This window comes from Oculina patagonica, chromosome 12 (genome assembly GCF_052425735.1).
Source record: "Oculina patagonica isolate OP01 chromosome 12, crgOcupat, whole genome shotgun sequence".
Taxonomy (NCBI): Eukaryota; Metazoa; Cnidaria; class Anthozoa; order Scleractinia; family Oculinidae; genus Oculina; species Oculina patagonica.
Window position 1 is genome coordinate 24,105,456 of NC_135769.1, and position 27,292 is coordinate 24,132,747.

General features: G+C 39.2%; 2 protein-coding genes and 1 pseudogene across 3 annotated transcripts in view; 1 reads left to right on the top strand and 2 right to left on the bottom strand.

Annotated features, from left to right (window-relative positions):
- Window positions 1-27,292, bottom strand: part of LOC144632258 (uncharacterized) — a 181,478-nt gene that overhangs the window by 16,465 nt on the left and 137,721 nt on the right. The window lies entirely within an intron of this gene.
- On the top strand, window positions 4,555-5,644 carry LOC144632188 (uncharacterized; annotated as a pseudogene).
- LOC144632297 (uncharacterized) lies at window positions 15,197-24,541 on the bottom strand. Its single transcript, XM_078490919.1, has 3 exons — window positions 24,235-24,541; window positions 20,545-20,631; window positions 15,197-16,425 (listed from the first exon to the last, which is right to left on the bottom strand). The coding sequence occupies exons 1-3, from the start codon at window positions 24,539-24,541 to the stop codon at window positions 15,740-15,742; spliced, it is 1,080 nt and encodes a 359-aa protein (XP_078347045.1). The 3' UTR covers window positions 15,197-15,739.

Sequence of the window (27,292 nt, forward strand, 5' to 3'; positions counted from 1 at the left end):
TGTTTTTCAATATTGGCATAATATTGCTACTGAGTAATAAAGCTCCTAGTATAGCTAGGTGTCTCCAAATTAAACAGGATCCAGAATGTCAACTCATCTTATTTCCCAAAAAGAAAACTTTTTTAATCAATTTTAGAAATGGCTGTGAGAAGAAAATTTGTGAAATTGGCATTAATGTAGCACTTCTACAACCTCAATTGTCTTAGAAAGACAATCTATATACCGGTATGTCATTTGTTGCCTCACATACTTTGCAGAATCATGGCACTTTGGTAGCAAAAACTAGAAAAAGTTAACAAAATGGCAATTTGCTTTGTGTTCAAGGACAAGAACACCCCTTACAGGGACCTGCTACGAACCCTTGACCTGCCAACATTGACCGAGCAACAGGCATACAAGATTGCTGGTCAATTTTTAGATCAATAAACTGTCCTAGCCCTCCCTGCTTGCATGACACTTACAAACTTGGTTTTGATAGCATTAAGCAGCTAGGAATATTTCTACTACCCCCTGGATGGGATGCTAGTCCCTCGAAGGGTAACATACCCCCTTCATCCAGCATTATTTTGCCAGTACCCATTTATACACCTTGGTGGAAAGAGGTACTATAAGAGTAAAGTGTATTGTCCAAGAACACAACACAATGACCCAGGCCAGGGCTCAGACCCGGACCAAACCGGAGTCTGGCACACCATCTATTAGGCCACAGTGCCTACCTTACTTAAGAGGATAACATATTCTCACTCTGCCTAAGATGTATACTGTTAGGCATGGGCTTTAATCATGGCGATACTTCACCCCTTAACTTATGGAACAGCCTCCCTGATCCGTTAGATCTGCAGACTATTATAAAAATTTCAGGAAGGCACTGTTTGTTTGCCACAGACATCAGCCACCATTTGTAAATTTGTTACACATTTTATAATATTTCCTCACAATTTTTATTCCTTCACAAATTTTTAATCTAAACATTTTTAAAACCATTCATTCATTAAAAGTGGAGCTCCAGCATGCGAAATGTGCCAGCGGAGCACCATGGGTAAAAAATTTGGAAAGCCCATGAAGCCGAAGAAAGTTGGTTATCGAATGAGTGTATGCCCGCACGCCCGCCTGCGCCTACAGGCTCTCGGGAAGGGGGAGGAGAGCCACAAGGCAACCCAAGCGGGGGGAAGGGAGAATGCCATCTTATCATACCCCAACAAATGTTAGCATCGGCTTGCTTCTTTGATATGTTTTGAGATGTTTTTTATGTCTAAACAAGAAAGGTTAAATTCGCTAAATGTAACCGGTTCGTACTCTAGGACATTCTGCTTACCAATGGCAATGAAACAATTCAACAAGAGAAGCTCCAGATCACCGGGGGATATGTTTTCAGTTTTTCTAGCCTCTTTCATTGACTCAAAGGAGCTAAGGTCGCTTTTATTGGTGTTGAGACTACTTTTAACTTCTGTTCTTGCAACTATTTCACAATTTCATCTCTAGTTGGTATTTTGACTACATGATAGCTTAAGTTAAATTTGCCACAGTTTGCTTGTTCTCTACTTTTTTCTTGTCATATTTTTTGGCTCTTCCATTTAGTATTTTTAGCCGAAATTAGTCATTGTTTTTGTACATTTGTTTGTAACTTTCTCACTACAAATGTAACCAGTCTAGATGGGAAAATCTAGACCGTGGTCAATATTGATTTTAGCCAATCAAATCTGTGAATTCGGTAGTTGCCAGTCTTGTCAGACACCACCATATACTAATGAAGAAAAATTAAACGGATGCAACAGTTTTGCAGCGACAGTTTACATTGGTACTTACCTAGAGGAAGTGGAAAAAACACAGGAGATATCTTTTTGCATTCATCCTCTGTAAAAGTTAGGGCTCCAGCAACCATAAATTCGTTGTTTCTACGCTTTAAGATGACAGCACCATAGGGCTTACGATACCCTTTACGAGTGACTTCGGCATATGTCTTGTGAGGAGGTTCGTTGGCTTCATGAAGTTCGTACTGCCCAGGGACGTCTGATTGTTTCATTTTTAGGCATTTCACAGCAAATAACTCTGCCAAAACGTCGTCAACATAATAACAACTTAAGTCATCATCAGGTTTAATTCCTTCCTTGGCAACTTTAAATGGCCGATAAGTAAAAATACTATCTTTTTGGCTATAAAGCCAATATTTCTTGGAAGGGTTGATAGGAATTACAACCAAGCCGGAAGTTCGATGGACGTCTGTTGACTTCAAAGACTTGGCAGCGACTTCCTCTAATTTAATTGTTTTGAACTTAGTTGACTCTAGCTTCCTAAAATCCAAGGAGTAACTTCTGATATTAAAGTCATCCTTGGGAAAGACCTTGTCGCTTGATATGAGACAGTAAGGGCAACAAAAGCCCGGAATAATCTCCAGATCCTTCACCACGAAGCCAGAACCAAGAGTTTGTGAGCTTTGATCTCGTTCGCTCCTTCTGATCCGACACACACCTAGCTCGCCTTGATTTTCCTTTCGTTTCTGCTTTTTTACATCTCCCTTAGTTTGGCTTGCCAGACTTCTACTAACTATATTTTGTTCGCTATTCTGTTCGGCCATAATCTCGTACGTACGTGGGTGCGACACATTCTCGACCCCAGAGCTATTGTCTATATCACGGACGTCAGATTATCGAGGAGGACTGGATCGATAACGGCGTTTTTGGCGCGGAATTTTTGCAGTAAGACACTACCTCTCTGGAACCTCTATTTTCATTCGCCCGCTGTAAACACTACCTCTATTGTTATTAAGGGATAGGGACATTGTTGTCACCTGTTATCTATTGTTTTTAACTCGTTCCGAGAGGTAGTGGGCGATTTTTGACTTGCATTTAAGTGTCACTGTCAGAGAAAACCAGGCAATGCCAAAAGATGGGGGTCAGCCGATTCCCCTAATATTTTCAGCATTTGAAACCTATCAGATAAGATTAAGATTGGTGGCATTTAAATGATTTTCTGCCTTTTCAATCCTGAGATTGACCACCCCCCTAGTTTTTGGCACAGAAAGTGCCAAAATTCTACATAAAAAAGGCCAATTTCTCGGTACTGGAAACAGATCTTCCTTTTGCATTTCATGCACAAAATTTTTTCTCAAGGTAAATTAACTAGTTGTTAATGTTTTGCATGCTTAAAAACAAATTTTCAGTTTAACTATAATTTTTACCATATTTTCTAAACTAGGTAGGTAGCTTGTGCCTTGCCACAGAGTGAATTTCGTGGGTTTTCAAATTTATTTTTTTCAAAAGTGCGGTGGTTTATTTTTTATTAAAAGCCATTTTATAACATTCCATACCCTTCTCAATCAAAAACAAGAATTTATTAAAAGTTAAAAACGCATAATAAAGCAACATTTAGCCCTATTCAGTACTGCCATCCGGTAGAGGGGGCTTATATCCGGGGGGGGGGGCTTATAATCGGATGTATCTTTTTGTTTCCAAGCAGATGGGCCTATAACCGGAGGGGCTTATAAGCGGGGGGGGGGGGGGGGGCTTATAACTGGAATTTTACGGTATATCAAAATTTCATAAGGAAAAAATACGCTTCTTATCACTATTGATTCTGGAATAAAAATTGCTCAGCTGAACTTCTACCTGTGTCTACTTGGGTCTTGTGTGAGTGTTTCTGTATCTTTTCGGATAAGAAGCATTCGAGACGAACCTGAAAAGAGAGGAGCCCAAATGACAACCAGCGTGACAGTAATGCATACATTACAAAGGTCGTACAAACACAGCGTGGGTCATTAACCTGTTTACATTTATCCTTGTGCAATGATAGCAACAAGTAATTTGTCAAGGTCGCCAGTCGCCTGCAGTCGGCTCCTACTTCTCTTATAGTGTTTTGGACAGATACTCATACCTGCTACTCTATCCTCTGATAAGTTATTTTGCCCTGATCTGCATAAAATGAGCTCCATCTCAGTGATTGCTGAACTTCGAGATCGGCATCCTCGCTAGTCACTCACAACAAGTCCTAGTAAGTGAACTGTAACGTCTTGTTTACAAGCAACTAAAAATAGAATAGTTGTACTATATCCGAGAAGAACTACAGGGTGATTCTTGTATAGCAAACGAACAATAATGATTTCATATTTTATAAGGATGTTAGTCCCGAATGAAACATGATAACATGAACTGAAACTGACAAGAGTTATGTCGACCGGGAGAAATAACGTCGCGTGGTTTCTTATTTTAGTACCTTGGAACATTACTACTAAGACCGCCTTATATATAAGGTTTATATTCTCGCTTTTCAGACAAACCAAACTAATCTAGATATAGACTGTGAAAATCCAAGTAATCATTGTCATTGCCATTGGTAAGCAGAATGTCCTAGAGTACGAACTCGGCAAATAAAAACTTTTGCCGGCCTAGTATCTTAACTTTACAATTCATAAATTGTCCAGAATTCAATTTTTGTAAAAGATATTTGCCGTCGTATTCCCATACAAACACTGTAATTTCTACCCGCTTTGCCTACTCGTCAAGATGGCGTCGAAAACCGTGATAAGGCCTTTTGCTCACAGCCGAGGCTTGCTGTCGGATGCAGAACTGTTGTTCCTCTAAAAACCCTGAGTTTTCTTACGAAAAATACCCGAGGTTCAGTGTCGATCGTATCGAGAAACCTGAGTGCAAGTCTGAGTTTTGAGTTGAAAAGAAGGACCTGCCACTGTTGGCTGATGCACTTCAACTGCCAGAAACTTTCCGCTGTCAGCAGAGGACCACAGCAGACAAGTTGGAGGGGCTTTGTGAGACGTATGTCGTTCCCTTGCCGGTATAGCGATATGATACCAAGATTTGGGCGGCCTGTACCAGATTTAAGCATGATTGCAAACACAGTGATGGACTACATTGACAGCATTCAAGGTTACAGACTGTCTCTTTGGAATCATGACTTACTGAGCCCACCTCGTATAGACATCTACACCGATGCCATATCAAATAAAGGGGCTGCCCTGGATAATTGTTTTGGATTTATCGACGGGACAATTCGTCCAATATGCAGACCCACTCACAACCAAAGAATTGTCTTAAATGGTCACAAGAGAGTACACTCTTTGAAGTTCTAGTCAGTTACATTGCCAAATGGTCTAATAGCCAATTTGTATGGCCCAGGTGGTTAGTAAACAAAAATAATTACATTTTTATCTTTTTTTCCAACAACAAGTGGCGTCATGAACTCTTGAGCGTCTACAGAGTCTAAGTGTCTGTCTCCTGGTTTGAAGAGAAGTCCAGCCGAGCTCATCGCCAACAAAGGAAGTTTCTCATTGTTATTTTTTTACAACTTGTTTTAGGAGATGAAAAAATAGGGGTCCATGGACCCGGTCCATGGAGGGGGTCCATGTTTTGTCCCTCTCCTCTGTGTTTGAGGCCGCGTCACGGTACGCTATTTGATCTCATATGTTCACTGTAATTTGTAACGATTGACCTCGGCTTGAGTCAACTGATCGAAATGCTCCATAAAATACTGAATTTTACATCTTTTGATCCCAAACTTTGATCAACTGCAAGCCAGATAAATAAAGTTAACTTACCTTTTATCGTTTGTGTGATCTTTTGTGATTTTTGGGGGGTTTTGAGGTCGTTAATTCCTCGCTAGCCGTCACCGTCCCCCAACAAAAGTAAGAGAAAGAGACAAGGCAGGCAACTTCGATGGTCCGCCCAGACCGACAGCCTCCCAGATTTTGGGCAATTTTCCCAATTGCACGCGTCGCTCGCCATCCAGCCGCGGGCAAGTTAAAGGTAGGTAATTTTCAAAGATCTGTGCCAAAATCGCTCGGTTCTAACTTGCGAAATCGTCAGAGGATGTGGGCCAAAGTGGTCGATCATAACGCCGATATCAAATTAATTTAATTAATTAAAACAGAAGTCAAATTACGCACAGGCTCTCCAAGCTCAAAATTCGACTCTGCATACGTGGTGTATGGGACAGCTTGTGTATATAGAGAATTGTATGGGAAAGTCACCGATTGTAAAAAAATGGTGTAAATAACTATCTAATTTGAAGTTAAGTTTCCCTACCTGAAATGTGTCGTGTATCTGCCTCCTGTGCCGATTTTGAAGCCATTCTGAAACCGTTTAGCGAAGTTATTCGGGTAGTATCGACGACGCCATCCTCGTACAAAAGTCAAAACGCAGAGTTCTCGCTTTTGGGTCACGTGGTCAGAGAACGACTACCCAGAAGGGAAACCCCAGTTGCACTTTCATGATACACTGAGTGGAACCCCGCTTTACGGACACCCCGGTATTACGGACAGTTGGTTGGTCCCGATGAAAACCTCATACATTTTAACACCCCTCTGTAACAGACCTGGTGAAACCCGACCTGGTGGGTTATTTTGCCCTCCCTGGTGGAAATTTGACCTCCCTGGTCAAAGTGAAAAAAATCAACCAAAATCTTTATAAACAGAAGAAGACGATGCGCGGCATGATGTAAATAAAGCAAAAAGTAATTGTTAACTTTTTTCTATTGTTTTTGTCGCTTGTTCTGCTGTTATACAGGTCACTTAAGAGACAAAACAGATCTGTTTCCTTTTCTGTATGTAATACGAGCTTGTGAATGATTCAGAGCGATTTGAACAGCGCGCGCGGCTCAAAATAAATGTGTGGAAGTATTTTTGACCCGGCTTTCTACAGCGTTTTATCGAATAACTACGCAGAGGATAATCAGCTTGACTCTTGGTAACTACTAAGCGGCTTTTTTTCGTCGATTAAGCAGCCTTGAGCAGTTTGAGCGGCGTTTGATGTGTAAAATATCGTGTTTAACTTTGCAGCCCGCCGGCACAATGTGATGTAAAAATACGCAAGTTATTCAAGTACATATAAGATCATTCAAGTGGTAAATTTGAATTAAGCTGCCTCAAATTGTAAGTACTGTCTAAATAATACTTTGTGTAGCTTTCACCTGCATGAAACTATTGATGCCTAGCTGGAGGACAGCAGTCATGAACACGTATTTTTCATTGCTCGCTAAATCCGAAAAAGAGACAATTTATTCGACCTGTAAAAGATATAAGCAAACGGTTTTCTTATTTTGACGTTTTTATGCTTTGACATTCTAAAAATGGATCAACGAATAAGGGCCGGCATTTTGAACATTTTGCAACTTCAACGGTAAACGGACCGTTTAAATTTAGGCGCGCCCGTGCTAGACAACCTCTGGATCTGTCTCTGGTGCTAGGCTCTTTTGATATTAAATGGTCTTTATGTCATTTACTTCTGGAAAAGTAATTAAACTTGTATTCAGATTAGCAGGGCTTGAGAGACGTTCAAACTGGAGAAAATGATCCCGCGAGACGTTCTCCCAATTTCTTTGTAACATATCGAATATCTGGCTGAATTAACATTAACCTAGACTTTCTTAAAGTCCTTCGACACGCGGTTTAGAAATTTTAAGTCGTAAATGTATGTTTTGGTGGTGTAATCCGTCAAACGCAAGGTTGGTTGCCTGGTGAAGCGCGTTCCCCTTTCAAAAATAAGGAGCTTTGATTTTAACTGAAATGGCCTAGAAATTATCGTGTTTTTTTAAGTTTACTTTAAGCTGCCTAGTTGCATATGAAACTCCCTTCAAAACGCACGAAATGTGATTTCGGCCTGTCTTATTTTTCAAACTTTCCCGGGGAGGCATGCCCCCGGGACCCCCAGTAGCTTACATCTTCGGCGTTCACACGATTTCATCTTTCAGATCTTTGGCGCTCTGAAGAACCGTCGTTTTAAATCCTGCCTACAGGCCTGCTAAGAACTGGAAAAGTAACATGCATCTAAAGGAAGTGTAATCATTTTAAGGCGATGACGTCAGTCCATCGCCTTATATCATAAGGCGGTCGGCGGAATTTGTTCTTCTGTTCGTCATCGCTTCTGCATGCATTGCGTGCCGTGTATGATACACTGATGGACAAAAAACGCACGAGAATTTCGGGGGATTTTTGGAATATATTCCTGGCGACTGATTCAAGTTCAAGTGCGAACTGACAGTGTCAATAGTATGATTACTCATTGGCTCATTGTGACAATGATTTGCTTAATTTGACCCATTGCGGATCTAGTGGCGGTAATGCACTGTTCGATACAAAGAACGCTCGGGGATCGCAAAACGGCCCGTTCGCCGTATAACGCGAAGGCCTAAAAGGACTTCTTAGAAGAAAAATTAAGTCCGATGCCTTTATTCGATTCTGTTTCTCCTTTGCCACTTTTCTCCGTGTAAGAGCAAGATACAAAGAGTACATTACTTGAGTTGTTTACGTACAATGCGAAAAAAAACCGATGGTGTCATCTACAGCCGTTAGGCGACATCGGTGCGGAAAATTGTGCACGATTACCCCGCTAAGTGTATTGCATACAAAAAGTAAGTAATCAACCTGGTGGATTTTTGACTTCCCTGGGCGATTTTGTGTTGAAAACCTGGTGGAAAATCAGGTGTCACCAGGTCTGTTACAGAGGGGTGTATTTTATCTTAAATTGACCTGCTTAATATGGACGCCCGTTAATACGGACAACGGACACTTTTTCGTGTCCCGAGTGACAAACTGTCATACATTGTCAACCCCGCTTTACGTACACTGTTTATCTGTGCACGGTCAATTTTCATTGTCACGATTATTTGCCAACTTGTATTAGAACTTGAAGACATTGCAACCTAGTCAAATAATGACAGAATTCAAAGAGTTAAAACGATTTTACTCAAAGAGATCACAGTTTGCATTTGTTACAGTGACAGTATAATTAAACAACGTTTTGTTGCCGTAAAAACGTTTGCCTTCGTCTTTGTGTCGATAAAACATGTATCGGTGACTTCTTTTCTGAGATTCCGCTTAATACGGACAATTTGGCTTGTCCCCTTGGTGTCCGTATTAACGGGGTTCCACTGTGACCACAAAATACAGCAGACTAGGCATTTAATGAAGTCAGTGAAGTCATTCGCAGTTCTGCTCAATACCATTTATCTCCCTACAAAGATTTGTCTCAATAAATTTAATCGTTCTTAGCTAAAAATAGTCGCAATGCAAAACAAACTGTCTGATTCAAGTCCGCGCATATAACCTTTGTTCGTATTTGGTGCAGTATAAATCGCTAATCCTTACAAGGTGGTTAAAGAAAAGAGGCGCATTCTAAAGCTCGCATAGTTCGGCGATTGAAAATTTTAAATCGATTTACGAACTGATCAACCAACTGACTTAGGACTGTTACTGTCGCCTGTCTAAAAACGCCATCCAAGCTTTTTGGACGAAGAGTTTTTCGTTTTTCAATAATGCTAATTTTCTCCATGTGAACTAATAATATGTATTTTGTTTAGCAACAAGGCCTACTTGCAAATAAAACATGGTGTGGTAGACAAGACTGTCCGTTCGATAAAGACTGTGATACCAAAATCCCTAGCTATGATATGAGTGTGGGCCGAAACTCATAGAGGGTTTCTGGTGTGGGTATTGGGTTCGAATAGCTGTTCGGTAGAAATCAAGCCTATATGGGCAACACATTTCAATATGTAAAAAGTAGCATTTTTACTCTGTTGAGCGTCGCAGCGCTCTTTGAATTTTTTAGTTTCTTGGCTGTTGCGTTTATTCGGGGGTAGCGCTTACTTAAGGGCGGTGCTCTTTAAAAATGTCATATCATTTATATATGATAAAAAGAGAGAGAGGAATGAAATATAGCCACTTCGAACTGAAAAACATTGTAATCCAGGAGAATAGATTTTCGTTATTATTCGAAGGCGGCGCTGTTAATATTTATTTTTGCTCTCGTATGCAGCGCTTTATCGAGTAAATACTGTTAGGAGAGTGAGATATTTAATAAAACCTAAATTCCTTCTGATATAATTATCCCTCTCCAAAGAATCGACTGAAGGTAAAAGGTAAGACACATACACAAAAAGCATCCAAACGAGGAATGTTTATTTTAAACAAAATAAATTTATTTTAAACAAAAGAGAAGCATTCTAAAGCTCGCATAGTTCGGCGATTGAAAATTTTAAATCCATATACAAACATGATCAACCCCGGGGGGGCTATTCAAGTAGGTTTGGGATGGGTATGTGCCAACCAGGTCTCCAAATTTGGATCCCGTTTTAGAACGAATTTGCATTTCAAAAGGTAGTCCGCTCTAGAAATAAGCCACTTTTTGATACGCCTGTTCTGGAAATTTAAGCAATTTTTCAATAGCCTGTTTTGGTGCGTTCGAAAAATTATACCCCGTTCTAGGAAACGTCTTGAAAATGGATATTACGTTCTAGATTAACCCTGCGATGGACTAGCATCCCATCCAGGGGGGGGGGGAAGTAGAAATACTCCTAGTCGCTTCATGCTACAGAAACCGGGATAAGCTCTGGCCTTTATGGGACACTAGGCTCGACGCAGACTTTACCTAAATCCTTAGTAATGGTCGATGATATGGGTGTTTTCGGTATCTCTGTTAGGGAAACCATCGTAAGATTGGGTATTTGGTCATGAATGGTATCACATTTATGCGGTTGTTGAGACGGCGCAACAATAGCACAGTTTTAAGAGCAAAATTAGCAAGTCACTCATTTGTAAATTTACGGTTAGCATTATCATGTAACTCGTTGTCATTGAAATTTTTTTTAGCCAGCTTGTTTGAGATCATTACAAAAAAAATTCACTTTGACGTATTACATGTAAAATATAATCATTCACAGATACTGGAGTTGGGTGCCAGCCTAGCCAAGTCTGAAGGAAAAAGGAGTATTGCTAGTCCTGTCAGGTTTCCCTTACAATTTATAAGTACTACTTAACAAGGTCAACTCTTATCAACCCAGAGTACAGTCAACTTCCTCTTAACGGACACCTCTATAAGACAGACATCAAGTGATGGTCCCTGCCGTTTTTCAGTCATTTTACTGTAACCAAACTCCCTATCAGACGGGCACCTCTCTAAGACGGACAACGGACACTTTGAAATCATTAACGGACACTTGAGAAGTGTTTTGTATCGTGTTTTATTAATGAAAATACTGCCAAACTTCGTGTCAACCTAAAGCAAAGTTAGTCAGTGCCCTAAGGATACGTGTATACCAGGCTTACCAACCAAAAACAATGACGTTTAGCGGATTGCTTCTCTGCTTACGTGTATGGGCACTAAAAAGGTCGTTTACAATTGTTAGAAGCTCTCTTTAACAAGAGAATACGGGTTTTTTTATTGTTTTAGTCTTGTTTCAGTTTGCAAACTCACTCACTCACTCATCCTCTTCACTCCTATTGGTGGAGTAAAAGGCAGTTTGCAAAGGTTTGTTGTATTGTGCATAGGTTTAGCTTTATTATTTCAGAATTACTGGTGTCATGTTACCTCGACTCTCTACAAGGCGGACACCATTCTAGGACGGACAGTTGCGGCCGGTCCCGAATGTGTCCGTCTTAGAGAGAGTTGACTGTAATTACTTTTTTCATCTGGGAAGTGAAAGGGTGTTGTTATAAATAAGGAACTGTTAGGAAAGAGAATTAGTTACATTATTCAGTTTGATTACTGTTTATTGGCTTTGCTGTCGGAATAAAAGACTTAAAGACCAGCATTAAAATTAATTTCCTTGATTGCATTAATTTCTTCAGTAGCTGTACAACAAGACTTTGCTTTTTCACTTCAGCTTGCGACTTTTCCTTGCAGACTCTTTAGAAGCCCCCGGGATGAAGCCCTCATTCTCCTATCCTTACGACTGCTTAGCAGTTTTACCACTGCTTATAAGCTCGCGACAGTCTATGTTATTGAATTCATGTTAACGGCACTTTTCTTCTCGCACCCCGTAGCCTGCGAACAGGCTTTCCGGAGATTTCCGGAGAGTGCTCGGACGGCGCGAAGCGCCGGCGACGAGGTGCGTTGCCCCGCCGGCCGAGCGCTCTCCAGAATGCCTGTTCGCAGGCTACGCACCCCGCTATTACGGACTCTCGCTATAACGAACACTGAACGACGTCCCGAGCGTGTCCGCTATAACGAAAGTTGACTGTAGGTGGTAGTACAGAAGGTACAAAACACAGTTCACTGTACTCTTGATGCATAAACAAACTGCACAGAGTGATACTGTTTAGGAGACTCTGTCTATCTTGTTTATACATCAAGAGCACAGTGACCTGTGAAATGAATGTGACGCGCAATTTGTACCAGCCAGCGGCATTATAAAGTGGTTACCAAAAATACGCGGGGGTGGGGGGGGGGGGGGGGGCTTTTTGTGTGTGTGCACCCAAATAAAATTTCAGTAGGGTGAGTCATCAAAAGAAATGTCTTCTACCAAAATTTAGGAGGGGGTCCCCGGGGCCCTTCCCCTAGATCTCGCACTGGTTTTATGTTTACTAAGAAACTGTCAAAGTACCTGGGATGTTTGTAGGAAATGCACAGCAGGGCTCAAATTCACTGTTTCCCTTAACTACAGTTACAGACGAGGATACCTAAACTTCGAGCCAGGATCCGAGCCAGGATTCGAGCCAGGATCCGAGCCAGGATCCGAGCCAGGATCCGAGCCAGGATCCGAGCCAGGATTCGAGCCAGGATTCGAGCTAGGATCCGAGCTAGGATCTGAGCAAAAGATAATTAAGAATGGGACTAACTATTAAGCGCTCCGGTTAGCCTGAATGGCACTCTGGTTAGCCTAAATAGCGTTCGGTTAGCCTAACTAGCACTCTGGTTAGCCTAAATAGCGTTCGGTTAGCCTAACTAGCACTACGGTTAGCCTACTTTAGCTTGGGGTGCTTGCGGTTAGCTTTTATAATAGGGTTAGGATTTCTATCTGAAAAAAGGGTGGATCCTAGCTCTGATTCTAGCTCAGATCCTGGCTCGAATCCTGGCTCGGATTCTGGCTCGAATCCTGGCTCGGATCCTGGCTCGGATCCTGGCTCGAATCCTGGCTCGGATCCTGGCTCGGATTCTGGCTCGGATCTTGGCTCGGATCCTGGCTCGGATCCTGGCTCGGATCCTGGCTCGAATCCTGGCTCGGATCCTGGCTTTATCATTAGTTTATCTCGTTACAGACATACAGTGATGAAGCTGTTTGTTTTCTAAAACTTTTGTTTATTATAACTGAAACTTTGCTCATAACAATGTGTATAAAAAATATCAGAAATATAAAGTTCCACATTTAACGAAAAATGTTTAGTTGAACCGTTATTATTCACACTAAACAGAAATAAATTTTAAGATTATTATAATCTCTATACAAAAATACAAACACTATTTTTTCATTAGTCTGGAATGCAGGCATGCTCTAGATCTTTTACTAAAGCACTAATTGTAATTGGTGAAGCTTTAAAAACAAATTACATTTGTTGTGAGGTAATAAGCCTTGAAAAAAAGCACAGTACTGTAGTAACATCCTAAGTTTAAAAGTATTGAATGCACTGTGTCGTATTACTAGTCATACTAGAACACGAGCATACAGTGCCGTATACTAATTACAAACCGCTTAAAAAATACACGTTTGCCGAAATTCATCAAAATTACACATCTTTATATGTATATATAAAAAATATCAGCAATATAAAGTTCCACATTCAACAAAAAATATATAGTTGAATCGTTAGCTTTCGTTCTAGACAAAAACAAAGTTAAAGTTAATAAAAATCCCTATACTAATTGATCTGCTCGTCCCTACTCGCGCGGAACATACTCGAGAGTCGAGCATCTTTGAACAATTCGAAAAAAGGATAAGAACTTTGCCGTTCCTTCACAAGTTCAACTGTTATGGTGCATTATTTTTTCAAGAATTTCAAAGAATTTTCAAGAATTTCAAAAATTTTTTGAGGGCATGCCCCAGAATCCCCAAACAAAATCTGTCAAATCTTGCCTCGTCAATGGCAAAGGTCTGGTTACGGCTATGGTGTACCTTGCCTTAGCATGTAAATAACATTCCTTAAAGTGACTCTGATATCAAAATCAATCTCTCTATTCGAGTTCTTCAATGCCTTTTCATTTTCTGCCCAATAAAACCACCCCTTCTGTGGCTCATTGACTACTACTAAGCCAGGTATCTTTGTATTTTAATTTTTACTCGATTTTATGCTTAACAGAAACAAATTCTTGCCGTGACGTTTCTCGTATTATCTCTTCCATCTGTAGTTTCTCTCAAGCTTTAAATGATACGGTTTTATTTCGTTTTGAATATATTAACACCTTATACTTTTAGACAAAATGCATGAACTACAGAGTGCAGAACCGTGCAATTTGGTTCTGTGGGATAATAACACTCTCAGTTACTATATTATTTGATCTACATCTACTTAAAAAAAAACAATTAAAAGAAACTGTTACAAGTTTTGCTTGGTGAAAATAAATCCTATTAGTTCGATATTTGTTTGGTCTATGACCTCGTCCACACGTATCCATGTTAAATTAAAAACATTTTTTTTTTAATTTCGTTTTTTTTTAACACGTCATCGTTTCCGCCCGTCCACAAATTTTTAATGTGGATTAGCCTTGATTCATTCTAAAATTCACCCTCTCTTTCTCTGAAATCTCTGTTTTGTCGACCAAGTCGCTTCCCCTGCACTTTTACATACCAGTCTTACTTAAAACCTCCGAGGTCTTGCTTGTGGATCTCTGTTGAGTCGTTAAACGCTTCGATTTTCGAGTTAGTTGAAAAGAAAAAGAAGCTTTACAGAGTAGATTTTTGAAAATTTAAGCAGACAGAAAATGTAAAAAAAAGATATAATGTAAGTCTTAAAAAAAGGCATGGTGGCAGTGAAACATTCTTATCCGACATGGGACATCATCGTTTTCAAAACGTGTCGTTTTCACCGTCCACACGAAAGCAGAAAAGCGGCGTTTTCAAACATTTCCACTCTGGAGAGTTTTTCCTGTCCCAGTTTTCACCGGATACGTGTGGATTATGGCCAATCCAAGTTTTCAAAGCAAAAACAGATACGTGTGTATGGGGCTTAAAACGTTAATTTCCTGAACATTCTGACACGAGTGATTGCAGTAAAAATATAACCTGAAGTCGTTGTCTTAAGTTTCCTTTGCCAATTCAAGATCCCACTAAAATAATCTTAACTGAATACCTTAAGGTTACTATTGTTAGCGTTTACCAGTTATTTTTTAACGATTTTAGCGAGTTCAGTTGGGCGAAAATCGATTTAACACTCGTCAAATTTAAGCCACCCGCCCCCCCCCCCCCCCACCCCAAAGAGAAACGAAATTAAACGTAGTCGACTTGAAAAATTCTGTAGAAATGGATGCCGGTAACTTTCATTCAATTTCAAGTGAGTTTCTTCTGTTACTGAACATTTATTTCCATCTTAGCTATATGTTCATTCAAAACTTGTTTACACGATATCACTAATTTTTCAAAATTTTCGGAAAATCGCTAAATCAAATATATAGTCGCTAACCCTTGCTCAGAAAAATCGCCAAAATTGGTAGGCGCTAATAATAGTTGCCTTAAGGTATTTCATTGACTCCTGAGAAATGAACAATCGGTGGAACCACAGGTAGCCCAAGTTCACAATATCGTTTGGAAAATAAGAATACCCGAGGATTCTCAAAAAAAATGCTTAAACTTACTTCCACGCAGTAGAAGAAATCCACTTTCCCAGTTGGCTCCAAGGTACAGCTGTCAGCAGTAGTCAAATCCCTCGTATTTTTTTAAATACAAACTAAGAAAAGTTTAACTACTTTTGTGTAAAAACTTTTTTTTTTATAAAAAAAAAAAACTTACAGTTTCAAGACCGGACTATGGTACTTTGTATAATGACATTCCGTAAAGTGTGCTGCCTCATAACTGGCCAAATTAGAGGTTAACGTGCTCCCCTACTGAGTAGATAGTTTACGGCTTCAGCATTACCTTGAGCTGCAGCGGTCGTCAATGGAGTTTTACCATTACTATCTTTTGAATTGACATCAAGACCATGTGATAGCATTGTCTCGATGATGGCGACATTACCACCCCGTGAAGCCCAGTGTAGTGAATTTCTCTTATACTGCCCTGTAAGAGACAGATCGGCTCCTTTGTCTAAAAGATAGCTTACGGCCTCCATCTTGCCACTTAAAGCAGCAATCATTAATGGGGTGTTGCCATTACTATTTTTTGAATTGACATCAAGACCACGTGATAGCATTGTCTCGATGATGGCGACATTACCACCCTGTGAAGCCCAGTGTAGTGAGTTTCTTCCATACTCGCCTGTCAGTGACAGATCGGCTCCTTTGTCTAAAAGATAGTTTACGGCCTCTATCTTGCCACTTAAAGCAGCAATCATTAATGGAGTGTCACCATCACTATTTTTTGAATTTACATCAAGGCCACGTGCTAACACCATTTCGATGATTGTGACATTACCACCCTGTATGGCAGAGTTCAGTAACTTCCAATCTTCATTTTCAGTTGACTGAGTTTCACCTTTGTCAGCATTTACATCAATGGTGGTCTGATTGATGGTTGGGACAACGGAACCTGGTGAATTGCTCTGCACTAAACCACGTCCTAATTATTAAAAACAAAAAAGGAAATGAGCAAAGGCTTAGAGCCTAGATGAAAATGTTTCATTAAACCAGCCTCTAAATACTTGCATTTGTTGTTAAATTGCATTTCCCGTTGCTTGATTAAGTGTTTCTTAATTATCAACAACCACAAGATTAAAGGAGCTACCTTTGTTACATTTTTTCCCGGCCAGAAACTTAATTTCGCGAGACCCAAAATTTGCGATTTTGCAGAAAAATCGCGTTAAAAGAAATTTTGTGACATTTACCAAAGAGGGATACAAACGTATATAGCCTCAGAATCAGCGTAACAGATTTAACACCCACATCTTACGATAACATTGAACAGAACAGTAACAAAATAAAACATCAAACAGGTTGAAATGTGCAATTGCGACCCGGGGGGAGGGAACTCCCATATATGGCCTATAGAGGTATGTGCCGAGGGATAGGGTATGGTTTTTTGAGGTTCTCGGTCCTTTAATGGGGTATCATTTTTGCTCCTTTTGGCATTGTGATCCCGGTGTGATCGTTAGATAGGGTACCTAAATTCTATGAGCTAAAATAAACGCCCAGCTTAAAGCTGAACTTTCTGTTCAAGTATTAGTAAAGTGATTTTATAAAGATTTGTGTCTTGCCGTGCGCGGTTAGCCGTTATTTGGGTTGTCATGGAACGCTTCTCCTCCTCTTTAATAGGGTGTCATTTTTCGGGTTTGGGATTTAAAAATAGTATCAATTTTCGCTTTCTTTCTCCTAAAATAGGGTCAGGGTTTAAGAACCTTCGCAGCACCCCTATCCAAAATTTATGGGAGTACCCACCCCAGGAATTGCAGATAACGTTCAGTTTGGGTTTCTGTTTGCTATCAGATAAATTAAGTCCCGCGAAAATAGCAACAATAAGATATGCCACGGACGGTGTAACTAAAAAAAGCCCAAATAGCCAATTTTTCATGTTTTTCACTCGTAGCCTCTCTTAATCTCATTGTTAACCATCCTTGATTATTTTCAGTTAAATATTACCGTTTTGGGTGTTTTTTTTTTTTACATTTACAACTATCATTGCAAGGTTCCCTTTAATTTGAAAGGAATATTGTGAATCAAAAAATGACTTAAAATATTGTGACAGCTTGTTTAATAGAAAAAAACATGTTAACTAATAAATCGGTTTAATTTTCCCTCTGGTAACTTCAACAAAACAAGTTTGACTTTAACTTTGTTGATTTATTTACTGATAGTAAAATTACAGCTTTCCAACCTACGTACTAAGCGCTCTACATTTAAACATTTAAAATGGCAAGGCCAATCATCAAATGCGAGGGCGCAGAGGGCCTCACTTGTTTGCCTGCCAAAAAGACAGGAGGGTGGGGTCACCCACTACCTCAACTATTACAACAATGCCCCTTGCTCAAATATGCAATAGTGTTTATAATGGGTGAATGAAAACAGAGATTCCAGAGAGGTAGTGCTTTACTGGGAGGGTGGGGTGCCCCTTCCTAGTTGTATGACTGGTCAACAAGGGTAATTTGCAGGCATATTGTAAAACAGTCTGAGTGGATTGAACTGGACTGGACTAGACTGGATTTGTAAAACATGGATTTAATTGTAAAGGGTGGATTTGTAAAACAATTTCATTTTGGCCTTTACCGGAAGAAGACAGTAAATGCATAAACTTAAGCCTGAGATGCTTGCCTTCACGAGTGTGTTATCGAATTTTTAGATCTGCTTCCAAAAAGAGTTTTTCTTGGATGGAAATAGTGTTAATTAAGCTCTTACATTTTTAAAATAAAAAACAAATTCGAAATAGCCCGGAACACTTCTAACTCTGGAAGGGAAGCCTTAAGTATCACTGGGTTAAATTTTATGATTCTACGATAAATTTGCGTACGTTATAATTTGCTCAAAGAAGGCAAATTCTAGAAAATTTAAACCAACACGTTCTGAAAGTGTTGTTTGGATTGTCACCTAAACCCACCAGTCAGCTTCAATATCCTGTACCGTTTACTGGCAATGAGACTACCTGAGCTAACAGCCATAATTTCTTTATTATCTACAGTCGAACCCTTGTAACTTGAACTCCCTTGCTAACTCAAACTAAAAGTCCCATTTCCCTTGTATTTGATCCCACTTTTCAGTAATTTTTACTCGGTTAACTCAAGCTCCGATAACTGGATGTTCCGTTCCGTGAAACATCCCATCTAGCTCTTCTTGCTGTGTAATGATCTGAATTTAACACCAAAACTAACACTACAGCAACTTGATTATAATTAGTGCAACAAACAGATCATGTATGACAGTCATTCCTGATCTTATGAGTCAAACATACATGGCAAATTAAAATATTCAATCGACCCTGATAACTTAAACACCCACTTACATGTACTTACCGGGTAGACTGCAAAACAGTCATTTTCACTCTAAAGTCGTTGGAAAAAGTGCTTATCAAAGGGGTGAAGCGCCAAACGTTGAGGTGCGAAGCACCAATCGTCTTTGAGCCTCACACACCCGTCTCTCCCAAGTCTCACTCACAGTTTTGGCATTGGCTCCAGACCTCTTGCTCATTTCAAAGACCGAGCGCGTTCCCAAAAGATATGACTGTTTTGCATGTCTACCGCTTACTCTAAATGGTTTTCATTTCCCTTCAGAGTTCAAGTTACCATGGTTCTACGGTATTTACAACGTTTTTTCTTTTGTCATCCCAAAACACATGATTACAAATCAATTAACAAAGTGTCCAATTTAATGTTTTGAGAAGACTAGGATGCATTTCCAGAACAAGAAAAAGTTACATTAAGCTGCATCCTACTTAGCCTGCAAATAGAGCCATTTAAGTGACCTCTAATCACCCATGGCCAAACCAATGGGATCCCACAGTTACAAAGCTATATTTAACCATTATTCACCAAAGTGGAGGTGAACAGTTCACCAACCACGAGGTGAATAATTGTTTTAGTATATACCACACAAGTTTAATAACTAGGGAACCAAATGATCACTTTCGGTAAACAAAGCCATGTGCGAAGGCAGTTTGTTTCTCTTTCGCTGCTTGGAGGTGAATAGCACTTTGCTATCAAATCACCTCCAAGTCAACCAATCAGCGCATGTGAAAAGCACTATTTACTTGTGTGGTATATACCAGTACTAAATTTATATAGATGTTGCTATTTGTTCATATATCTCATGTATGTTGAAAATATGATGAACATTTTGCAACAATGCTTGAGAAAAATCAATGAAACTCAAATAATTGCAAATGTTAAACCAGCAATCAACACGCTGAGATAACACTTGCAAACTTTTGAATTGAAGTGAATTGCTGCAGGATGACACTCAAGTGGCATTTAATTCCCAACTGCAGGAGGTCTGGTTTAGCCAACAGTTTGACACCTTTGGATAATGATTTTTGTGGCAACACAAGAGAAAAATGTCTGATAACGTACAGTATGAATGGAAAAAGATTTGGAGTACCAGGTTATTTCTGTTCACTAAATATCAAACTTTTGAAACATTTGACCCATGAACCTAACCATGTTGAAGTTTCTGTTGCAATGAAATTAAGTTGAAGCACGATTAATAACAGGAATCTGAGTAATGTCCTACAAGCACTTTCGCATGTTCTACAGATCCAGTCCAGCTAGTCCATTCTAATCTACTCTGAACGCTTTTTTACAATATATGCATAATTTGTAAACATGAAATAAAGTGAACCTTAAATATATAAGAACATTTATTTATTTTTTAAATAATTATGAAAAATGGAAAGTTATATTTTTAATATCCTTAAACATGTTGGTACAATTTGAACTGGTCAAACAAACAGCTTCAATCTATTCTTGTGTTGGGTACTGACAACAGCTTTTGATAGCAATTAAGCTTCCTCCTCGTTTAAAATTAAACTGAGGGCATAAGTTCAGCCTTAAGGTTACTATTTTTATGTTGCAAATAGCTTAATAACCAAACTAAATAATTATGATGAGGTTGCCCGATAACACAATAATTATTAACACAATAATAATTATACAGTACAATTTTTTATAGAAAGAAATATAGAAAAATATTTCAAAAAGGCACTTATAGTTTTCAAAGGGTGTTGGGTAAAGAGTTACAAACAAACAGTGAACATTACCTGTTACTAACTTGTGTTTGTTGGTTTTGTCCTTTGTGTCAGTGATCTCAAGTCTTTCTACCAGTACAGCTGCACTTTCACCTAAAACTTTCAAGATAAGCAGACAGTAATATAATTCATCGTGAATAATATTGTATAAATTACCTGGTAAGTTGTAGATTAAACTGCTTTCTAGTTAATTTGCTTTCAACATAGTTCAAGCAGGGCCGTACCTAGGATTTCTTGTCTGCGGGGGCAAACTCCGCTAAACCCCGCTATGGGGTTAACTCCAATACAGATACAAGAAATAGCCCAGCAAAATCAAACGGGTTGTTAAAAATTTAGTTTTCCTGGTGGGGGCAACTGCCCCCCCCCCCCCCCCCACACACACCCGTGTGGTACTACTCTTTCTAGGGCAAAGTACTTTGCGCCAAACGCATGCGCAGTTTAGTCAACATTTTTTCTGGAACTCTCAGCGGGACGCCGCCTGTATTGCGTGTTTGCGGTAGGATTCCTGCAGACTCTGTGGCACCAAGTGAAAACCGCAAATTAATTAAATTAGATTTTGAGATTGGCGCAGTCACTTTCGTAATAAGGAATGCAAAAACTTGCAACGAGATTTTCGGCTTGAAACTCCTGATAACCAGGAAACAAATATCCTAGCTGTACTGCGTTTTAAAAAACCTCTCGAAAGAGATGTTTTTTGATAAGATTTGTTCCTTACCTTTTGAGAAACGTCTTTCGTGCGGTTTAAACCGTAAATTAATTAAATTAAAGTGAAATAATTGGCTTTATTATTGAAAGGAAGACAAATGCTATCGATGTCGCCGTAAAACAAAACAAAAACGACCAAATGTATCACGTTACGGCATTTTCAAGGAACGTTAGCGTAAGAAAAACCCGGGAAGGAATACAAGTGGTGTTTCAACGTCTAATTGAAAGTAAAATAAAGCAAAAAAAACACAAACATTAAACATAATACTTTCAATTGTCGACTCCATTGCATTCTGCACTGTCCTTTGAGTCTCTGAGTTTCACTTTAAAAACACTTGATGAAATTGTAAATATTCGTATGCAAATGATGAATGCTTAGTAGTCAAGCTTTGAAATATAGAGAGGAGTCTGGGCATCACGAAACAAACATGGCGCATTTTTTTTTGAAAGAAACCACGTTTTCTAGAAACTGCTACCCACAACAGGAAAAAAACTTCATGCAGAATAGGAGTTTGATAATCCAATAGATGCATTTGCTGTCTAGGTAAATAAAAAAGCGAAGGGGTCGGTCATTTGCCTTGTGAGTACATGCGATAATCTTCAGTTGGTATATTTTCTTGCACGCAGTGGAAAGAGATGCCTCAAAGTGAACACGACTGGCAGGCTTTACTGCAAACAGCTTTGCAGAGGAAAGAAAAGGCAGTAAACAACAAAAAAGTTTTCAGGTTGTTTATGTATGTTTATTCAGTGAAGTCTCGAGGTTTTTTATGAATATTAATTAGGTTTTTGAGAACTCCACCAAACAAAGAGCCACATCCCCGATATTTGACTTAAATTTTAAATAAAAAGGTGCGGCTTATACACGGATCTTTACAGTACTAAGTCTCATCCAATAATTGCTAATTATCCATTTGAGACTCTACCAGTTGATTTTTTTTTTTAATTTGGAGACTTTTTGTGTACAATATACAGCTATTTCGAGAAACGTTGTCGGAAAAAAGCACAAAACTGCACAAGCCAATCCCTAAAGGTAGTATGGGTAGACGTATTGAGCTACTGCACATGTTGAATACTAATGAGATATAACAACAAAATAAGCGCAATTTTCAGGTTTTCTTTCTTTTCAGACATGTAGAAACAAGGTACGTTTAGACCCTCTGAAGTTCAGAAGAATTTTTCCTCACTCAAAGACATGCGACAGTAAAAGTAAAGCTACAGATATAGGCCTCCTGAGAAGAAAAACAAATTCTCCATGTGCAAAAATACAAACATGTAAATTTCCTCTAGGCCAATATGCAAAATTCCAGTGAATACCCAGACCACCTTTCGGTCTTGTCCCGTGCACTTTGATGTTTTTTTTCCGACAACCTTTCTCAAAATAGCTGTATAAGGCACAAGAATTGAGAAGGCTTTATCCTGAGACAACATATACATCAAAGTGTGAAAGGAAACTACTGTCCGTATAAATACAGTCATGTTTTTTATAATCATTCAAGTCCTGAACATGATTAATTATGATTAGGCCTGAGGATGTGTTTTCTTCACAGGTGGATTAATTAAAACACACTACACAGAACTATTTTGCATTCTAAACTTCAGTGCAATGCAAGAAAGCAAGGTATTTTCAATATTTTCGGCCCTAAGTTGAAACTGAAAAATGAAGTTGAATCCTTGGCCAACCAGCCAGTACAGCTGTATGGTTTTCTTGTCCCCCAAAAGCAGTTAAAAGTAAAAGGCCTAGGGTCTCATTTTATGCAACCAGGAGCACAGCCTTTGCCAAGTAAAAGTGTCTTCAGATCTAATGGTGTAATTAACTTTTGTGGATTTTTTTCTACCTTGAATTGATATCATTCCAATACATTTTTTTTATAATACCTAATTTAAGCAACAAAAATTTTCTATTTTCAGTGTTTGACCTGTTGAACTCTGGTAATTTCTAGCAAAGCCACATCAGTGTCAAATTTGGACATTACAATCCTTAACCTAGTTATCTATAATAATAAAAATAATTTAAGAAATTATATTGCGCTTTTTAACATATAAATGAGCAAAAGCGCATTACAAAATTAAAACTTAAAAATATTAAAATATACTAACTATATACATTATGGGACTGCAATGACTGCTGGGGCTGCAAAGACGCTCTTGGGTCAATTATACATTATCATTCATTATCTTACACTCTGCCATTCATAAATTGTCCAGAAAGATATGCCATCAGATTCCCATACAGTGCTATTTTATGGGGGTAGCAAATGGGGTGTTGTCATCCCATTTCACGCACAAATTTTAACCAAATTCACATGTCATGTATACTTGAAACAGCAGAATTTACCAATTACATGTCTTTTCTAGCTATTTTCACGTGTCACAGTCTAATTTTTGCCCTATTTTCACCCGTCATGATTTAATTGTTAGCCTTTTTATGTGTCACGCATAAACCCTATGCTACCCTCTTTTATGACCAGAAAAACTAATGCTCTGCTCCGAATGGGGCCGTGGAGCGGTTTGTGTGTCTCAATGACCCCTACTTTTTGCTTTGAGAGGAAAAATCCTCAACACGTGTGGGTGACATGAGCTACTTGTTAGCCAGAAATACTGATCAACTGACCAATAAACTCACACAGAATGCTCACAAGATTAAACATGGCGGCTTCCAAATCAAACTTGCTTAGAACTTTCCTCACTGTCTCTGGTGAAATGTGCAGTGAGTAAATGGCTGCATGAGCAAATGGGCATGTGAGGCGAATAATGACATAACTTTTCACCCATTCCTCCCACAGAATTTTTGCATAAATCTGATCTTACTCCTTAGAAATCCACAATTTATTGTTCATTTCTCACCTCTAAAAATTTCAACTGTTTCTCAACAGGGGGGTGGGGGGGGGGGTGCCATATTTAATGCCATAGCCGTATTTTAAAATTGCTCCGATTCATTTCTGATACATTTGTAAACAGTAGTGTATAAAAACTTTCAAACATACTTTGTCTACATACCATCGGCCTTATTGTCCACAGATGCTGTTAAAAAAGCCTGAATCTTCTGTGACAGATCCACTCTGCCAATTGTTTCGAGCAAATCCTGCAGAAGAGAGAGATTCCGCGGACCAATTCTTCCGTCTTGCTCGAGAACGTCAAAGAAGTGCAACCCAGTGGATATTTTTTCTCTTGTTCCGCGCGGAATGAAATCGACCCCAGCGAGATTTAACATTTCAACCTCTTTGCTAGAAAGGCCAAACGATAAATCAACTAAAAGCTTTCTGTAAGGGCTCAAACAGCCTTTTTCTTCAACAGACGACGCCATCGTCGTGCGAAATTCAAAACGCAAAACGCGGAAGTTAGGGGAGTGGCATCCTCGTACCCAGGGTCTTCGGACACCGCGGCAGAACGTCTACGCATGCGCTGAATTTAGCACTTCCGGTCATCTATCCAGTCACTCAACGGGCTTCACTCGCTACGCTTTCGGTTCAAGGTCAGAACGACTCGAATTCAGTTGACTGCTGGGTTAGAAATGTAAGAGGAGATATGTGAAATGTGACGTTCACTACGTGCCCAGGAGTAGGTAATTTGACTCTGTATTCCAAAAAATGTCAAAATCCCCTGTGTCTGCCCGCACCACTAAGGTATCCTATGTAGCTACATGTAAGCTTCATTTATGACGACCTTCCGCGACCAGGATTTTCTCATATCTAATAAGGAATTTCCATATCTGATGGTCTGGTATTTAAATCTGACTTGATCATATGGAAAATTTTATTCCCTGTATTATTACATACCGCTTCTAATGTAGTGACTTTTACAGCTATCTTTCACATACTCAGCAGCCGCTTCCCAATAGGAGTTGTCAGTCGACATGGCAGGCCAATCACTTGCTGATGGATTCAGGTCTGAGTGGATACTGATGAATTGCACAAGTGCTCGATCTTCAATAAAACACCATTTTTTCAGGGCTCGTTTTCTTGTGCAAATTCGTGACGTTGATAACATATTTATTGGATCCTTGATAGCGGGGCGTGATGTTCGCTAAAAATTGAATTAGACATTTCTTTCATCAATCAAGATTTTGACAATAAGCCTTGATTCCAAAATTGGGTTTTACTGTAGTAGAATAAGGATTACAACCTACTTTTGTGACAGAGTTGAAATTAAGCTGTCTTCTTGCTGTACTTTTTTGTGGTCCATCCGATCTATGGCATCTCTTTTCTCCTATACTTGGTGTAGTAAATTCCATCTTTTAAATCTCAAATTAATTCTCCTATAATTGTAAAGCAGTGTAATCAAACTTCTTTAAATTACGTACGCGAGCATGACGCCTACATTAATATACGTGAGGTTGTCAAAAGTAAAAAAGGAAAGAGTCGATTAATATTAATCCATGCTTTTGATATTGTTTAGGCTAATGATTACACGAAACTACCCGTGTAACAGTGTACCTTTATTTTGGATTTAAATTACCCGATTTCTTTCACAAACAGCACTTACATTTTTGCAGGATTTCGTGACGCGATCACTTCGAATTTGGCAACATTGATAAACATTTGCTGAAAAGAAGCTAAAAAAACAATCTCGTACTGAGCTTTTCGGGGTCTTAAATGCGAAATTTTACTTTAAGAACAAATGATTTTGACATAAATCACCATTTAAAACCCTTTTGAAATGTTATCGGCTTGGCATCGGCGAGGGTACCGCAATTTTCAGATACCATTTCAATTGTAGTGACACTGCGATCGCAGTGAGGGTATCCGCAGTGAGATACTACGGTGAAAGGATATATATGAACTTACCTGAAGTGCTCTTACATCGTGATCATCGAAAATGTCAGCTAACAAGATCGGCAGTCAAGCCCAAATCGCTCATCCGGCCTCTACATGTTTTGTTTACATGTTTAAATATCGCGCGTAAATTTTAACACGTGATGTCTGGATTGCTCAATCAAAGATGGCTGCGAAGAGCATAAACACCGGCAATAACCATAACAATAAATGGGCAAATCAAGGACGTAAATACAACAAGCTTGGATGTGTAAAGGTATGTGGCATACCGCAAATAGCAAAAGCGTTAGCGATAGTATTTTAAAGACTAAAGGTAGTCAGTTTATGTCCATTTGGGTTGTATTTCGGCTGCAGTAAAAACCCACGGCGGTAATTAATTAGAACCTTAGTACATGTATACATTTTTCCACGTTTTCCTAAAAAGCTCGTATATAACAGTACTTAGCATTGATTTAGGTCTTACAGTTCCTCATTTAATACAGGCTCTTCATTTCTTTTGGGTCACTTAATATTTCATATTGATATTCATTCATCAAAACAAAAATAATTAAAATATATTTTTCTTATTTTCATGTTTGAATCTATGTATATAATTATTACTGTTTTTTTTTCAAGACCTTCCTATTCTATCAAGGAAGTATTTCAATACTTAAAATTTAAATTAATACATTAACAGTAAAAATGCACATTATTTGTGTTAACTATCCTGGACAACAGTGCTCCCCCCCCCCCCCCCCCAACAAAACAAATAAATTACCTCTGCACCCCATTTTTGTTAAAAAAAGGAAAGGAGAAGCCACGAGCCAAGCGGCCCACACTGCCGGAGCTTATCCCGGTTTCCGTAGCATTAAGGGGCTAGGAATATTTCTACTCCCCCCTGAATGGGATGCTAGTCCATTGTAGGGTTCCCCCCCCAGCATTATGTCGCCGGTACCCATTGAGAGAGGCACTATGAGAGTAAAGTGTCTTGCCCAAGAACACAACACAGTGACCCCGGCCAGGGCTCGAACTCGGACCGCTCGATCCGGAGTCCGGCACACTAACCATTAGGCCACCACGCCTCCCTCTTGTTAATCCCCCTATTTTCTCAGCAGTCATCTATCTTCAAAAATTAAACAGTCTCTTAGCAATTTACATTAGCAATTATTAGCAATTTCCTGAGTCTAAATCATTAAAAGGTAAATATTTCCATGGGGTTTTTATGGATTGAATCTGTGTTGTACCCCTAACAATCAGATGTTTTGTGTTTTTTAAAGATAGAAATACTCCCCAAAATTTCCATC

Coding starts and splice junctions, on each gene's coding strand:
- LOC144632297 (XM_078490919.1), bottom strand. CDS start 24,541: ATGGCGTCGTCTGTTGAAGAAAAAGGCTGTTTGAGCCCTTACAGAAAG. Junction 20,632..24,234: donor TGTGGACAATAAGGCCGATG/GTATGTAGACAA, acceptor TTATCTTGAAAG/TTTTAGGTGAAAGTGCAGCT. Junction 16,426..20,544: donor CAAACACAAGTTAGTAACAG/GTAATGTTCACT, acceptor TTTAATAATTAG/GACGTGGTTTAGTGCAGAGC.